The sequence below is a fragment of the Euwallacea similis genome, chromosome 34, assembly GCF_039881205.1.
Source record: "Euwallacea similis isolate ESF13 chromosome 34, ESF131.1, whole genome shotgun sequence".
In the NCBI taxonomy this organism is placed as follows: Eukaryota; Metazoa; Arthropoda; class Insecta; order Coleoptera; family Curculionidae; genus Euwallacea; species Euwallacea similis.
The window spans coordinates 419,680-436,638 of NC_089642.1; the positions used below are offsets into that span (position 1 = coordinate 419,680).

At 36.9% G+C, this 16,959-nt stretch overlaps 2 protein-coding genes across 3 annotated transcripts in view; one reads left to right on the forward strand and one right to left on the reverse strand.

The window, feature by feature from the left end:
- Window positions 1-16,959, forward strand: part of mib1 (mind bomb 1) — a 224,191-nt gene that overhangs the window by 65,120 nt on the left and 142,112 nt on the right. The gene's annotated exons all lie outside the window — the stretch shown is intronic.
- Window positions 38-2,666, reverse strand: LOC136418285 (uncharacterized). 2 transcript variants are annotated; one of them, XM_066404314.1, is made up of 5 exons: window positions 2,524-2,666; window positions 942-1,110; window positions 529-757; window positions 305-478; window positions 38-256 (listed from the first exon to the last, which is right to left on the reverse strand). In XM_066404314.1, the coding sequence occupies exons 2-5, from the start codon at window positions 1,104-1,106 to the stop codon at window positions 84-86; spliced, it is 741 nt and encodes a 246-aa protein (XP_066260411.1). In that variant the 5' UTR covers window positions 1,107-1,110; window positions 2,524-2,666; the 3' UTR covers window positions 38-83. The 2 variants fall into 2 exon arrangements, with proteins under 2 accessions (XP_066260411.1, XP_066260412.1); XM_066404315.1 differs by lacking the exon at window positions 2,524-2,666 and having other exon boundaries at window positions 305-482; window positions 533-757; window positions 942-1,145.

Sequence of the window (16,959 nt, forward strand, 5' to 3'; positions counted from 1 at the left end):
ACAAAGAAGTGCGGACAGCAAAAAAAAACAAAGGAAATTCCACTAACGTGTTATATATCCTTCAATTAATCATACTGTATCAGTTAAAAACTAGCCCCAAATTGAATTCTGTATCTCGAAGCCTTGCAAGTGAAAGTCCCCTTATTAGGATCGAAAATATAGCTATAGGCATCTGGGCATTTTTCTTTGAAGAATGTATTTGCGTAGTCCTTAGGCCACTCCGTGCTATTGCACGTTTCCGGACGATCGTGTTGCCCTAAAAAAATCTTTAAAATTACCCTCCACAATGATTGAAAAACTATACCTCTGCAGCAATACATATCCGTGTTAAACTTGGTACAGGGCGACTTACAGCCTATAGTTTGACCTGCGTATATTAGCCTGAGTTCATCTGGACACTCACTATTGATATCTATGAGACACTGGATTTTGGTGCAACTAAATTCATCCCCTAAGACTCCTTGTCCGTCAACCGGTACTATCTGTAGAGCGATAGTTATTTGTAGTTTTTTTTAATTCAAAAAATACTTGCATTCGCTCTAAGGTTCATCCCTTCAATCAAAGAAAGCCCGTAGTAGTCCAATCCTTTATATCCATTGAGGGTAATTTCAATGAGAGTGTAAGGTGGGGTTCCTCCTTGTCCGTTACACGGTATCTTATCCCCGCAGCTACCAGTTTCGCAGTGTTGTCTGGTGGGTTCGCACCAGGTTCTAGGCCAGAATTTTCCAGACCAATCATTGGGAGCTGAGACAATCACCTAAATCCACGCATATGACTATCTCCTAAGACCTACTATAGCAAAATTTTGGTGACTTTACAAAGAAGATATTTTCCGTGGAAATAGAGAAATCGGTCAATGCTCGCTCCATCTCTATGGAAAATATTTCGTTGATAAAATTACTAGCAATTTGCAATATTGGTCCTTTAGTTGCTTATAATACCGTTTGTCCTTGAGACAAATCAAACCCTCCATTGGATAAATGGGCATGTCCTGGGTCTCCTTGAATACCCACCCATATGGGACCGGGTTCTTTATTGGTGACCTCGAATAGAACTTCTGCTTTCGTCCAAGCGAGGGCGACTAGGAGAACGAGGAGAGCAGTCATGGTGCTAATTGAGGTTGGGTTTAAATAACGGTTAGTGGAGGGTTTATTATAGCAGCCAGTATTTATAGTATAGATAAATAAATTTTAGTATTGAAAAGTCATTATCTAGATAGATCCAAGGTTCCTTTTACACAGGGTGTTCCTACATATGAGGTACATACGAAAGAGAGCAATCCTTTAGCTTATTTCATGATTAAAAGTTCATATATATATATATATATATATATATATATATATATATATATATATATATATATATATATATATATATATAGGTCCGCAAACGTTTCGTTACCGATCTACAGGGTGTTGAAATTTCAAAATTGGTTTAGTTTTTTCATTATATTTCCTGCAGTTTTTGAAATATTTAACTCAAATTTGGAATATAGGTTACTCCGTGGGACTAACACCATGGCATATAGCCATGGTTGTGCCATGCTATAGGGAGATATTTTTTCAGGGGCCATGCTCTCTTTTCTCCCCCTTAACTTTTTTGTGTTACGCCTCTGGTGGATTCTAAAATGTAAAATGAATTTCGTATTTCGTTTAGAAACTTTTTTGTCTCTCGTAGTTTTCCCATATCTGTGGCCGTTATCTTGTTTTTTTATTATCTTCTGTTTATTGATTTATCAGTTCGCATTTGAAATAGTCACTTCCGTATGCATATGTTTATAAATTGTATAATGTAATAAAAAGATTTAAATTGTAAACTATAAGGTGTAAAAGTGTTTTAAATACTCTGTTAAATGAATTAAGTAAGTCTTTTAAATACTTTCGTAACCGTGCCGTTCAAGTTAGGTAACAATGTCGAATTTAAATATAATGAAAAAACTACAAGAAATTTGAAATTTCAACGCCCTGTAGATCGGTAACGAAGCGTTTGCGGACCTATGTTTATATGAACTTTTAATCATGAAATAAGCTAAAGAATTGCCCTCTTTCGTATGTACCTCATATTGAGGAACACCCTGTAGATGTAATTATAGACTATTTCATATATGAAATTATCTGTCGGCTAAATATGACAGTCCCTTGATGTATTGGTCCTTAGAGCTAAGTTATTATCGCCAATGGTAAATTGGCTTGGTTTTGAAAGTTATTAAGTTCATGTCCTCCCAAATTCCCGATAATTAAGTTTTTAATGTTGGAAACTGCATTAGCAGGGTAATTGCCATGGGGAAAAATGATCTTGGAAACAAAATTGCAGGTACGTTGATCTACTAACCCCCCTATTCAAAAGTTATTCCTGCTTGGAAATAATAGCGCACTTAGCCGTAACAGTTTTAATAAGTTTTAAAATTACCCGTACTAATTAGTTCCCAAACGATTTGTTGTATTAGTACTCAAATTCCGCCCGGCAAACCTTGAGAAACTCATTGTACTACATGCATTACATTAAAATGTCGTTTTTTCTTACCTAACGATGGTTCGTTTATTCTCAGCACTTAATCACCATGGTATTTATAACGTAATTTCTTGGGTTAAACTGATGAAAACGTCCATTGCCAGCAATAAACAACACGAGAGTGATTCAGGTATTGTTGTAGGTGGAAATTCCGAGATTGCGAATGTTTGCAAGTTTAGTCTAACCGGTAATTTGTTTGCATTAAGCTTACGAGCCTTAACGAAGACAATCGAGCTGGTTTGCAATTTATTTGGTATTTGAGATGGTATTGGGAAAGTAAACTCAATCGAGTTTAGGACTCGTAAAATACTATTTTGATGTGGGATGTTTTAGAAAATGGTTTAAATTCTTCTTACACAAGGTTTATTTGACTTATACTGGCTGTATTTTATTCCTACATATTGCTTATTGAAAATTAGACTAAAGGACTTATTTTATTTCTGATTTGTATGGGTGAACACCAAAAATTTACAAAATCTTTTCACCAACCTCAACCTCAACAACATGCAACTTTTTAATAACTTTCATATTATTTCACATTTTTTAGAGTTTTCCACAGCACCAGGAAATTTCTGATTTCAAATACAATATCATGTTTTAGGAGGCGCAGAAGACTCCCCAATGTGTGTTTAGACCTGGATATACCATTAGGGATTATCAGAATTTTCATTTTACCAACCCTATAAGCATTTTGAAAATTTTTACACCCCATTAAGATCTTCTCCATCTGTTTGAGTTCTTAAAATTTTTCATGATTCCTTAACGATTTGTCAAGTTTCATAATCTTGCAAGCGGGGGATTATGAACGTGTTCATTCTATCAAATTTTCCATTCTTTCTTCTTCCATGTCCATTGTAATTTATACATATGGGAGAGCTTCCAAGAGTAAATTTTGGTGGTCGCCTCTATACAGAGTATTTATTAGATATACGGCGAAAATTCAAAAGGTTATTCCATGGATTATTCTAAAAATATCTTACCTTTGGATGTTTTTTGGAAAAATTTCCTTATTCCGAAGATACAGAGCGAGAAAAATTTTCGAATATACCAACATTTTATTACCAAATCTTACATTTAAAGCATCTTAATCTAGAAGAATTATTGAAAATGACTACTTGTAGCTAGGACGCAAGAATTTATTGCAATTTTCTCATTGACTGTTGAATTATTTCAAAAATATCAGAGTCGTTTGTTATTGAGCTGCACCCAACAATTATTTGATTTTTTATATCTTCTTTATTTTCCACTATAGTAGTATAGATGAATAGCTTTAAATGGCTTCATAGGAAATAATTCAGGGGATTTAAATCCGGAATCGAGCAAATCATAAGTGAGGTTCACCTCGACAATCGAACGATTTTTGTATGTTCTTGTTAAAAACTCACGAGCAACCATACAGAAATGTGCTGGTGCTTGTACATATACCAAATTGCATTTTTTGTTGCCACGATTCCAATCCAAGCGTTCAACGATAATTGATGTTGAAAATGATCTTCAAGCACTTCTTGTAGATTTTCTTCGACCCACACGTGATTATTGTGAAAATTCCTTACTGGATTTTTTGAGAAATTTGCTTCATCGATAAAAAGAATCAGCGTTAGTAATTGAGGGATTCCAATGACAGAATGCGATACGTGGAGGAAAATCAGCAGGAAGAAGTGCCTGAACGCGTGCGGATGCAATACGGATGCAATAAATAGTTCCTAAAAATATTCCAAACAGCCCTATTATTTACATTCAAAGTATTTGTAATTTTTCAAGTAGAAGTACCTGGACTTTCCTTTATCTTGTGCAGCACATTCTATTGTACTTTTACAGTTCTTACTGACATTGGCCTTCCTGGTCCTCCATTTCGTTTCATGTACCTGTTTCATGAAGACGTTGATCAATATTTTGAAAGATTTTTCTATCAGGAATATTAGGGTTAGCAAACCATCCAATGTACAACCGTCTAGCTTTTAGTGAATTTCCATGCAAGTCTTTAAATGAAATACATGTTAGTCATTTCGGCGTTCATATAGCGATTCGTGATAGAGGACTTCATTAATAAAACTAACTATTAAAGGAACATTACGATCGGAATGTTGTTAAAAGATACTAATTTCTTTAAAGAAATTATACTGGGTAAATCTAGTGTAGTACGTCATACTTTTATTTCGACTACATTAATAGTTTCAAAAATAGCAAAAATTGATATGGTAAAATGTTGTTCTCACCCTGTATCTTTGGAAAAAGAAGGCTCTTCAATAATCATCGAAGGACAAAATATTATTAGTATAATCCAGGGAATAACTTCTTGAATTTTTACCGTATATTTAATAGGCACTCTGTGTAGGGTCCAGGAATTTAATTATCATCGAATTGCAAGAAGTCATTTTCACATACAACCTCCATATTGTATATATGAAATTCACACTTTCTATTTAATAAGATCGACTTGAAGCATGTGTCAAATTGATTTGACAAATTGTAAAACGGATTAATTGAAAATGGCCAAAACCTGAACTTACCAATTTTACAATAGATCAATCGTCACAAAACCTATTTGAACTTACAAGTCAATGTGACAACCATTCAAAAGAGCAATCCATAGAGTTATAATGGGATGTTTTTATGGTTGATTAACTTTTAAGCGTCGAGTCATTTTACCCTGTTGCCGGCTTTTAGTGGTATTCCCTATCACTTTCCAACTCGTGGGAATAAAATTAAATTATCGTTATGCATTTGTGTAAATGTTACAGCCCGGAAAATTAATGTTTTAACACCCAAGAATCAGAATAAAGAGCACAATAGAAGAATTTCTATGTTTACTAGAACCGAAATTTTCTATATTTTGTTTCAATAGAAAAAGATGTATTCCATCGCTTGATGTTGTGTAATTTGATAGATTTAATTTTCTGTTGTGATCTGAAAAATTGGTGTTTCGATTGCCTAAAGCCCAGAAACATACAAGACCAATTTTAAGACAATTCTCAAAAATATTCACTGAGAGAGATTTTAGAAATTTATTTATTTTTAAAAAAACGTGCTGGACCACTGATTATTGCATAATATGTTTCATTAATATTAAAGATACATAATTTAAATGTTAGTTATGACCTCGAAAATTAGAGCTTTAATTGGCTTAAAACATAGGAGCACAGATCGAGTTTTAAAATATTTCTTAGTCCTTTATGTTTCTTGACGTGGAGAATTAACGACCTAGTGAGTAAAGTTCAAAAGCAAAAATCGATTGAAAAATAATTCCAAAAAATGCATCTATTTATTAGAGCTGAAAGTTTTGCAATTTGTTTCATTAAAAAAAAACATATTTCACCACTGACTGTTATGAAATATCATACATTTAACTTTCAGTTATGGCCTGAAAAGTTAATACTTCAATTAAATATAAATTAGAGGCGTACAAGTCCGTTTTTAAAATTATTTTCAAGAATCTATTCATTAATCATTCTATTTCACAAGACGATTCTCACCAATGACTATTTTCAAATATAATAGATTTAAGTTTCAATTATGTTATGATCTAGTAAACAGGTAGTTTAATTGATTAAAAACCAGAGACATACAAAACCGAATTTCAAAAAAACATTGAAAATCTGTAGATATATTATTACGAATGATATTTTTAAAATTTATTCCATTTTAGAAAAATATGTTCTATTATTGACTGATATACAATATGTTCGATTTATGTTTTAATTGTGCCTTAAAAAGTTGATGCTTTGATCAACTCAAAATTAGAGGAGGAAAGAAAAAAAATTAAAGAAGAAAAATAAGTGTTTCACTGCTGACTTCCGGAAAAACTAAAACTGACTGGTAAAATTTGAATTCCAACTTATATAGATTTCAAACATTACGAGTAATCCTCATTGGTTTGTTAAATTTCTTCTTATACTTAAAAAACTATCAGAATCTTAATTTTTTCAATATTGAAACTTTAGTATTGTTGCGATTTCAGTAGACAAAGAGACTTCAATTCGTGAATAATTACCAAAACTTCTCGTGTGATTTGTTTGCTTGATGAGAACGATCAACCACCAGGTTCTTGTCCAATGTAGCGTGTTCAAACAATATCGTCCGGTAAAGAGTTTACATTCTTCATTACTGCCAACGAGAATAATCATTCTTGAGATCTTGTAGATTCCAAATCTGTCCAAAACTTTAGCATAAAACCTGCCTTATATTTACTATTTATTATTCTCATGGTATTTCGGAACATCGGAGTCGCAACGAAACAAGCGGAGATTTACCTGAAAATTATTCCGAAAAATAATAAGAGCTGTAAAGTTTCGCTAGATTTAAATTTTTGCACCTCGGGCGACGTTTTCCGCATGATTTATATTAAGGGGCCGTATCTCATATTGTTCCAAAACAGCCATAACGCCGAAACGTAGCATGGCTACATAAAGTAGCGCCTTGAATATAAAATCGGCTGTACGGCGAAAATAGGAGAACCGCCTCGGTCCTTGGAGTGATAATAATATTTTATTCTTTTTGAACCCGTGAGGAAGTGATAAAGAATTCAAATTTAAATTTAAAACTTGGCTGCAGCCAGAAATCTATCGGGGCGGGATGATACACGCGGAGACTTCGATCTATCGATCTTTCCTCAATTTATTACCATCCTCGAGAGTTTACAATTCATCCCATTTTTACCCCTTTCTTCGCGATAATTAACACTACAATGTTTCCTTGTATTCTCCTATCATGCGAGATTGCCCTGAATCCTCCGTTCCCACTCGGGGGGTGGCACAAAACTCCCCCCTCGGGTGTGGAGTTTTTAAGTGTTTTTACGCAGCACTCCAACAACTTGCTTCATTAAAGTTAAATCGTTCGCCTGTGGTCGGAGTTGAGAATAAAACGGCTCGCCATTACCGACGATGATTTTCAAGCTTCTTCAGCGCCGCGGAAATGGATTTTAAACCGTGCTGGCGTGAAATAAAACCGTTTTAAGGGCGTTTTCCTTATTTTTACAAGGGAGGAACGGTTGGTTTTATGATGCGAGCGTAATTGGGTTTACAGTTCCACTTCGTTTCAATATCAAGCATTAAAAATGGCGACTACAAAGAGATAAGAAAGTTTTCCTAAATACAGGGGAATTCCTTAATGCATCTGACAAAATTTGTGGGCGATCTTTTTAGTCAAAAATTCGAGAGACTGATACAAGATTTAGTTTCATTGACACAATAGGTTCAAATCAATATTTACATGTTACACTATACTGTGTGGTTTGATAATTGAGACCCTATAATAGTAAGTCGTAATTGAGAATTGTTGTGATTTGTGAGGTAACTTGAACGTTTTGTCATATACAATCACAGAAGGTCCATTCGACATTTAATGATAAACTAATATTCGAAAACAATATTGCCACATTTCAAGTGGTTTTAATATGATGTAGTGATATAACGTAATAGATAAGTCAAGAAACCCTTATTATGCTGAGTTTTTTAGAGCATTAATGAATTCATGGTGTCTCTAGATATCGTCAGTCAAAGTTTGAGAGAAAAGCTTTGGAAGTTGATCTCTTTAAAAAGTAAAACTAAAGAAAATCAAGGTGCGTCAATAAGTAGGTCATAGGCAAAAAACGATTTTAAATGAGTTTCAATGTAGTATATTATTTGAGAAATATTGACCGAAAACGACGTAACTTCAGGCATTTTCAAACAATTTAATAAATGAAATCTCTTGACTTTCACATTTTGCAAATTTGGTTGAAGCCAATAAAGCTAAAGTATGCCAGTGAATAGTAGAAGTAGGTACGTAATTGCATAACCAGAAAAGGTATCTACATTACCTGAAATTTTAGGATGTTATTAGTAAAAAAGCAGAGATGTAGCCAGAGGGATTTTGATAAAATGCCAGGAACTACGAAAATCTAGTGATATATTTTGAACTGATCGTAGTTTTCTGTGTAATCTAATAAATTTTACTTTTTCCGCAATATATCAGAAACCAAATGATATTTGGTAACACTGTTTTTGAATCTGAGTTAAACATTAAATTCAGTAACTTATTTAACCGATTTCCTATCTCTAAGGCTTTACAATCTTTTTAAAGGATAATACAGATTTTTTTAAATCGAAAAACTAAGATTGTACTAATTTGCGGTTTTTCTTCTATAAGTTAACAGATCGCACCTAATATTTTTGCTTCAATTTGTGGCATGCTTGTGGTTCTGCATGTGTTAATAATTAACACAAACAGTCCCTCCCACGATCCACTTTAAACAGGGCATTAAGGCACTTTCTGACACGGCCCGGTAATCATCCCCTGTCATAAAGTCCGCAACTCTAATTGGCCAACTTTTAAAGGGAAATTACGCGAGGGTAAATATTTGTTTTGCGGCATAAACGTCGCCAAGTATTAAATAACTCGCAACAAACACTGGTAGTGATTTTTATAACTCGGCATAAGGAATTCTGAGAACTTTTATTTCCTGATAAGAGCAAATTGACACAGCTCTAGTGACGTGTAGGGAATGTCTCAAACCCACCCTCGTTACCTCGGTAATAATAACAATTACCGAAGGGGTAATTTCCGTTCAAAGTGCCTAATTTGAGCAACGTGCAAATTTGCACAGGGGTGCGCCCTTGCGGCTGCGGCACGACCGGACGGCAGAAAATGCAATTTGAATAAATTATCGTCTTCATAGGTGTCTCTTTGCCATCCTCGACGCCATTTTTAAATTAAAAAACCGGATCCGAACGTCGCAGGCCTGGGCTTTCGTTTTAATAAACGGAACGAGGATTTAATATAGGTCAGAGGTGGAACGCCGGTAAAGGCATAAGCCGTAGGAAAAATCGGAATTTTAGTTTATATCCCCCCTCCCCTACACACACACACACACACACACACACAGGCGGTTTTACGGTTGACAGTTGCATGAACCGTCCCCAGAGCCATGAGTATGTACTTCTTTTATTGCTAGATCAAAATTATCGTCGATCCGATTTTCGAATTTTACGACTTCACCGCCGGTGGATTTGCTATCGAACTGGGTCGCTGCCAGTGCTATAAAGTAATGAAAATTTTCAGTTTTCCGAGTTTGCTAGGAATTATAAATAAAATACTGTAATCTCTGATTACTTTTTTCGGAAATTAGTTTGTGCCGGTGGCTTAATAAAATGGATGGGCGATAGCGAAAAGGATACGCCCGTTAATCGCACCTTTCGGCGGCCATTATCGGAAATTATCGTCCATTTTCTTAAGTGAGGGTCACGACTTATTATGAAGCGCTTTATTTATGAACTCTTTCCATCCGATAAGGAAACTTGGAGGTTATTAAGCACTAATGGAAGAGTTCCGTGAGGGCTATACACATACCCATTCAATTTGCGCCGGACGTTTTAAAATTCCGAGCCCATATCAATCTTATATTTTCTTTTGACATCACGTGCCCTTTTTATTTCCTCGAAAAGATCGGCAGTCCCGACAACATCGCAGATACGCACAATGCCGGCCGGGTTTAGGGCCGAATAGAAAATACAGATTTCTATATCAACCCGATTATAGCCGAGATATATTCGATCAGACCCTTCTGAAGGAATAAAAAAAAACTATGTGTGCCAAGTAGTCAACGCACGTACTTCAGATCCATTTACTTTGTCGTGCGCACGAGGATCGAAATCGAAATGGCGTTTCGATTCCGGCTTCTTTATACACAATATCGCGTCCCTGCACGAAAAAACTTTCCTGAATATCTCCTTGGAACGCACGTGACGAACGTCACTGATAGGTCACTTACTTGCTGACGGAGAAATAATAAATATAAGGATTTTCCAGATTATTGTCCGTGTTCCGCACCTCCCGAAACAAATAACTTACCCGATATGAGCACGGACTACCGTGGCCAAAAGGACATAATGGGTAATAATTTTGAGTATGCGGAGAGTCGCGCACATTAGTAACAATAGCCACAATTGCATTAGAGTACGGTTGCATCGCGAGCGCCGTTAATAACGTCCATAAATCTGGAACCAGCTGACCGGCGTCCATTTTCGGACAAGAGCATACAGCCAGTGGCTTCATATGAGGTCAGGACTGCAGGTAATTTTGAAGCGATTAACGCTTCTTGTTTCATTATTTTGTGAATGTGGCTCGATTTAATAGAACGTTAACAAGGAGGCTCACAAACCTCACTATTTTCGCTTGGCTATACTTTCCCCAAAGAGGCAAGAATTGCACATCCCGGCAACGGTGATAGCGTCAAGTCCTCACCATTAAGAATGTCCTGGACAGCCGCCGTATTGGAAAACAAAAAGAATGTGCTTAGTTGCCGTTTACTCGTGTGCTGCAGTTAATACTGGAAAATTTCATTAATGAATGTTGTTTTTTCTCCGGAATGATAAAAAACCTCTCCCCAAGGGAAACCGTTCTCCAATAAAAAGAGGAGTTACAGGGATGGAAAAGATAACAGCACAGGAATGTTTTTATCGAACGGTTTTTGCGTAAAACTTTTCCCTTGACAGTTCCATATCGCTGCCAGATTTACGATCGTGGATTTAAAATCCTTAACATTTGCCGAATTGTGGCCACAAATCTTTCCCCTGGCGGCAAACGTAGAATCAGCAGGCTTAAGGGGGTCTTAAGTGACGATTTTTGACCCCGACTCTTTTTGTCGCCACTGACGTTTTTGTATCAGGCTTTTAGTCTGTAAATTTACAACGAGACAATAAGCCACCGGGCGCAATTTAAGTGGATCCTCTTCGTCGTTTTGTATCAACTGAAGTGTTAATACGTCATTCTCAGCCCGAATGAACAATAGGATCAGGCTTATCGATTCATTGGCAGTAGATGATAGGCCCCCATCTATTTGGATAACGTAGCATAAAGCAAATTGCATATGGTGCAATTTATGCAATCTGCTTTTCCAGTCTACGGGCTTAATGTTACGACTTCAAGCGTGGAAATTGGAATTTTTGTGATCGTAAAACGCGAGCGAACATCCTGAGGCTGAAGCACAAATTATGCTCCAAGCTTACATCGAGGACGATTAATTAGGCTCCTTGTATTGTTCTCATTAATTTAATAAACCCTGCGGAACCTCAGAACCCGTGGTCAAAGCAATTTGAAACTTTGACCAGTCTAGTATACACAAGCTTTATGTTGAGTTTGGGTTCATAAAGCCTCCTGATAGCGTGAAATGTCTTTCTTAACTGTATCTAATACTGTCTATTAGTCTATTACTTGTGGCCTTCTTAGCTAACCTAACTCGATTTTGTTTATGCTGTTAGAGTTAATGGCCCGCGCAGATGGGGTGGACTTTATTCGATCGTGGCAGAGAAGGGTAGTTTGTGAGGGAAATATGTTCAGATTAAGAGTAAGTATAAGCATTCTCGCGTTGGCTTTCTTTCTAGCTTAGAACACATTTTTCTACGATTTCTCAGTAAGCTGAATTGGCCTGATTTTCTTCCAAGTTTTCGCCAAATCAAGGCGACCTTTTGCCGATAATTTAAGTTGACGTGATTTGACTCCAAAGATTTCTTGACCCGATGATTTTTTTCCCAAATTTCCAATTCTCTATGATTGCGTCGATTTTGAACAAAAGCTTGCTTAACTCGAGATGAAATTTCCACACTTTGAAATTTTTTTGGATAATGATGACGTCAGGATCTCTCAAGGAAGAGTATCATTAGTAGTGGCCACATTGAAAAAGAAAAGAAAAGCCGTCAGTTGCTGTTTACTTGTTTGCAACAGCCACCGTGAGGAAAAATAAAAATGTTTCTTCAAATGAAAAGTTGTGGATTTTTCAGACTTTGATGATTAATTGATATCCTGATTAAATAAGAAATAAAGAAAAGAATGCAATAAGAACCTTTCCTACCATTTTCACTCCATTTCTTGATGCCCCTACTGATTCCTGAATACTCATTGGCTTCAACAGTTGCTACCGGAACTGCTAATGACTTTTGCATAGTTTCTTACTTTAATAACAAGTTCCAAGACCCTAGTTATTTATGACTCATTAAAATAACAGAGTCTTTGTAATTCTGGGACGGCCTTTGTGACATTCCGACTCCATCGCCGGCGTCTTTGTTTTCCCGCAACTCGTCCGGCCGTAGCAAAGATAGGATTGTTGCGGAAAGTTCCAACTTCCGCCTAAATAATGTCGGTCATTTGTTTTTATTTTTCTCGAAGACAATGCCGCCACTGTCGGTTGGCGGAAGAAAGAAAGTTTAATAAAGAGTCCTTTTATTACTGTTGCTTTGAAACAATGTTCTATTATGTATACCGAAAATTGGGCAATAAATTCGCTCCCGAAAGGAACATCGTCAAATTTGTCTTATAACTTTCGAGGAGCCGATAACTTTCCGAAAATGTCTATTTTTGAAAATAACGATATTATTTATCCCCCTGGGGATCCACCAAAATCAATCCCGCACATTCTCTATTGTAAACTGGCGATTGTGTTTTGCGATTCCCGAACTGTAGTAATCCCTCTATAGACTACTGACGTACAATCGAAGGCTCACAATATAGCTACGGTCAGCCTTAGAAATGGATCAAGACCGCGCCACTATAAGTCTGTTTTGATCCTCTTAGCTGATTGCGGCACCCCGGGTTAGCAACTACTGCGGTTAATATGCCATCACTGCGTTCTCGAATCAGCTTTGCGCTATAAAAAAAAAGAAAAAAGTCACGTGCCTTGAACGATGGCGATTAACTCCAAAAAGAGCCATCGAGAGAATTTAAAGCGGACCCTAAAGCGATGTCAACAAAGGTAAGACGATATACGTCCGACCCCAGATTAGACATTTAACCCCTAGATTAGATTTTTTATTGCGATAGTGCGAATGTCTAAGTGCCGGGCAGAGAGGGCGTTTACGCCCTTTAAGGGCCGCATTTCCAAGTGGAATAAGCACGGCAAGGCAGTTTAAGAGCGAACAGCCATGCGGTTTATGGATATGGTCGTTTAGTCGGAATGAGATTTCTGGAAACGCAACATTCCGGAATGCTTGTTTACACGTTTTTGTGCTAAAGCTGCGAATCGATTAACAACGGAAGGAGTGACCTTTATCGTCCGATCACGCCATATACAAGGAACTGGATTTTGTAACGCCCTTTTCCTGGATAATTAGGCGCTAAACGAGACACGTGCATAATTAAACTGCATCGATCAGGGGCTCGATTCTGTACTCTGTGGAGTGTAGAACTTTCCCCGGGGAATAAACTGAAAAAGTAGCATATGCTCGGCATAATATACAAGTTTAACAAATTTACGTCATTTTGACGCCATTTCTCGTGGAACGTTGTACTCCCCTGAGCACAGAATCGGGACCCTGGTGGGTGGATGAGGGAACGCCTATACGTGATTTTCATGCTTAGGATTATTCGAAGTTTTATATGGAAATCTTAAAGAAAATCTTCTTCTTCGTTCTCTTGTAGTGTTACCCAAAAGAGGGTTAGTACCAATTCATTTCTTCAAGCTTCCGCTCTTTCCTTTTTTTAGTTTCATTCGGTTATTTTTTTACGCTCCCATTTGTCTTTTTCATGTCAGTGTCTTTCAAAGCGATGTCCCTTGTTGGGCCGTCCATTTTGAAATATACAGTGTGTCCCAGATTCGCTTTTCTACATTGGGATCTCAAAACTTCATCTATCTAAATTTAACTTTTGCTGAGGCTACGATGGTTTCTTAAATCTTTATGTAGCGAATTGGGTTAGGAACACACGGTCTATTTTGTGCCTTTTTTGATTACAGCTTTTGCTGTCTGGCTCATGCCTTATGCATTCTTTACTATACCCTTCCATTCCTTACCATTCTTCTATGCAGATTTTAAAATAATCAATATAGAAGAATGATATTCTGGGTTTCCAGGAATGGAAATTTGTGTTCCTTTATTCTTTTGTGTATTGTCTTTGTTTTAACGAGAAAGATCCGCATTTAAGAATGATCGTTTAGGGAACTCCCTAAAAGAAGAAACATGCTTGAGGAGTTTTTTTTGGGGAGTCACCGATCTGAATACCCCCGCGAGCGCAAAAAAGAGGAACTCTCGTAAAGCCTGATAAGAATCGATATATTCTTGATTAGAAATTCTCCATCGACGAGAATCACATCGGATCCGGCGATTAAGTAGCGGGGCCCACCGGCATAATTTTCGAAAGTCGGCCCGAGACGGCACATTCCCGAGCGAAAGTTTCGCCGTTCCACGGCCCAATTTTAGGCTCACAAGACATTACCTCGTTTAATCATAGATCTTCCGATTAAACGCCAAAAACCGGGGGAGCCTCTGGCCCCGGGGTAATTTCTCGGAAACCGTTTCTCTTTAGATAAAACAAGGTATAGGCACAGAACGCGCACCGGACGGATTACGTCGTTATTTACAAAGGAAACTTCTCCAGATGGAAACTGATGTCGGATTAGATTAAATGCTTTTTTCCTTCACGAAAAGATGCTCTCACAGCGAATCCTCCTCGACTGAAAGTAAAAGCGGATTTACTATTGTAAGCCCCGCTTCTATCGAGTCTCCAAATAAGACACAAAGTAGCTAAGCTGCGGTGTACTTTTATTTTATTTGACTAACGCAACCAACAACACGTTCTAATTAAATTGTTGAACTGCATTGCCTGAATAATTAAATTCAATCAAACTTTTCCGACAATCGAATTACCGGAATAAAACACATCCAACCATGGTCCTAATATATGGCATGTTGAAGGGTTTCAACGCGTGTCGAGGGGATAAACACGGGGGATGATTCCCCGGTAGAAAATGAAGGGTGGCGAACGCTTGTTTCCTCTACATTAGCCAATTACGACCGGAGGCTTAATGTGGATATTAATTATTGTCCTTATTAGGGCTCCTCGATAGATTTAAAGCCCCTAAAGGCAAAGACCTGGGAATACCTCGTTTCACGATTCCAAAGGTCAAAAGGTGTTGATATCTCGAAAATCCATTGCATGCACTACTGAAAATGTCCAAATTTGGACTACATACTATGTATTTTTTAACTCTTCCAGTTGATACTTAGGAAACTTGTAGAATGACCTAAAATTTTTCTGAAATAAGATTTTTTAATTTATACACCAGGCAAACGGATTTCATTTTACACAAAGGACATTTAGTCTGGTCCGAAATAGTATTTTGTCCTCTTCTCTCATTAACGCTAATTTTATTACGCGACTCAGCAAGCGTTGTCAACAAAGTCAAGCGCTTCCAGTGACGTAGGGAAAGCCTTTTTAATTAGGACAAAAATGTTACGTAATTTTTGGAACATACCACGATTAAAACTCCATAATATTGAGGCTAAATTTTGAACTAAGAAAAATTTCACTAGGGATTAGTTTTGATTTACAGGCGTTCTGATAACTACAATCAAAATTTTTCCAAGAACTGGACAGAGTGATTCACAGTAAATGGAAGGTTGGACGTTTACAGAGAACGGGGCATATTACTTTTCTGAAAATTTGCAAATATAGGGAGTTAGTCTTGCTCTATTGACATAAAATATTTGCAGTAATGCGATGATCCTGGACTATATAAAAAAATACTAGCAACTTCGATATATTAAATGGGATACCATGGACAATAGTTTATTTATAAGTTCGCTTTTTTTATTGTTTCTGTTTAATAATTCCTATACGTACACCCACTTTTTATACTGAGCAACACCATACAAACCACACATCTCTACAACAATAAAACAGCATCTCATGCATGTCTCTTCATGGACATGAATAAGGCCTTTGACAGTGTCTGGCACAGAGGACTACTATACAAACTATACAAACTCAACACACCAAAATACTTAGCTTAGATTATAAGGAACCCAATGGAAAATCGATATATGGAGGTACGCATAAATAACACCCTTTCCTTTACCTTCTCTCCCAAACAGGGGCTCCCATAAGGATCGCCACTCACGCCATTTCTCTGCAACATCTACTGCCACGACATATACAACCATAATCTACAAGACAAAACTTACCTTGGCAAAACAGCATATATATTGCAATATGTGAACGACACTGCACTTATCACGCACGACAAAACCACGACGAAAGCGGTGGAAAAGCTTCAGACACTAACAGACAGTACAATGACTTGGTTCTATAGATGAAGGTTAACATCAAAAACCACCAAAAATCAACTGCTACCACCAAACCATCAGATAAAAGATAATTCCCCAACGATAGTAACAGATGGTTATCAAACTAAGACTAGAAGTAAGATACCTAGGGATAACAATGGACAATAAACTAAAATTTACCAAATACGTACGAAATACAAGAACGGAAATCATTAAAAGAACCAAACAGTTTAGAGCTCTAACACACAAAAACAAAGGAACTAGTATCAAAACGGTCACCAAAATTTACAAATTTATCTGCAGACCACTACTGGACTATGCACATATACTAAGAGCAAATGCTATGCAAAGAACAAGAGAACACATACAAACTACTGAACAGATCGCACTGAGACTAATCACCAAGATAAGACACCCC

Excerpts from the sequence above, each read along its gene's own strand:
- LOC136418285 (XM_066404314.1), bottom strand. The coding sequence starts at position 1,106 with ATGACTGCTCTCCTCGTTCTCCTAGTCGCCCTCGCTTGGACGAAAGCA. Across the intron at positions 758-941 it reads ATTTGTCTCAAGGACAAACG|GTGATTGTCTCAGCTCCCAA; the intron begins GTATTATAAGCA and ends GCGTGGATTTAG. Across the intron at positions 479-528 it reads GAACCTTAGAGCGAATGCAA|TACCGGTTGACGGACAAGGA; the intron begins GTATTTTTTGAA and ends CTCTACAGATAG.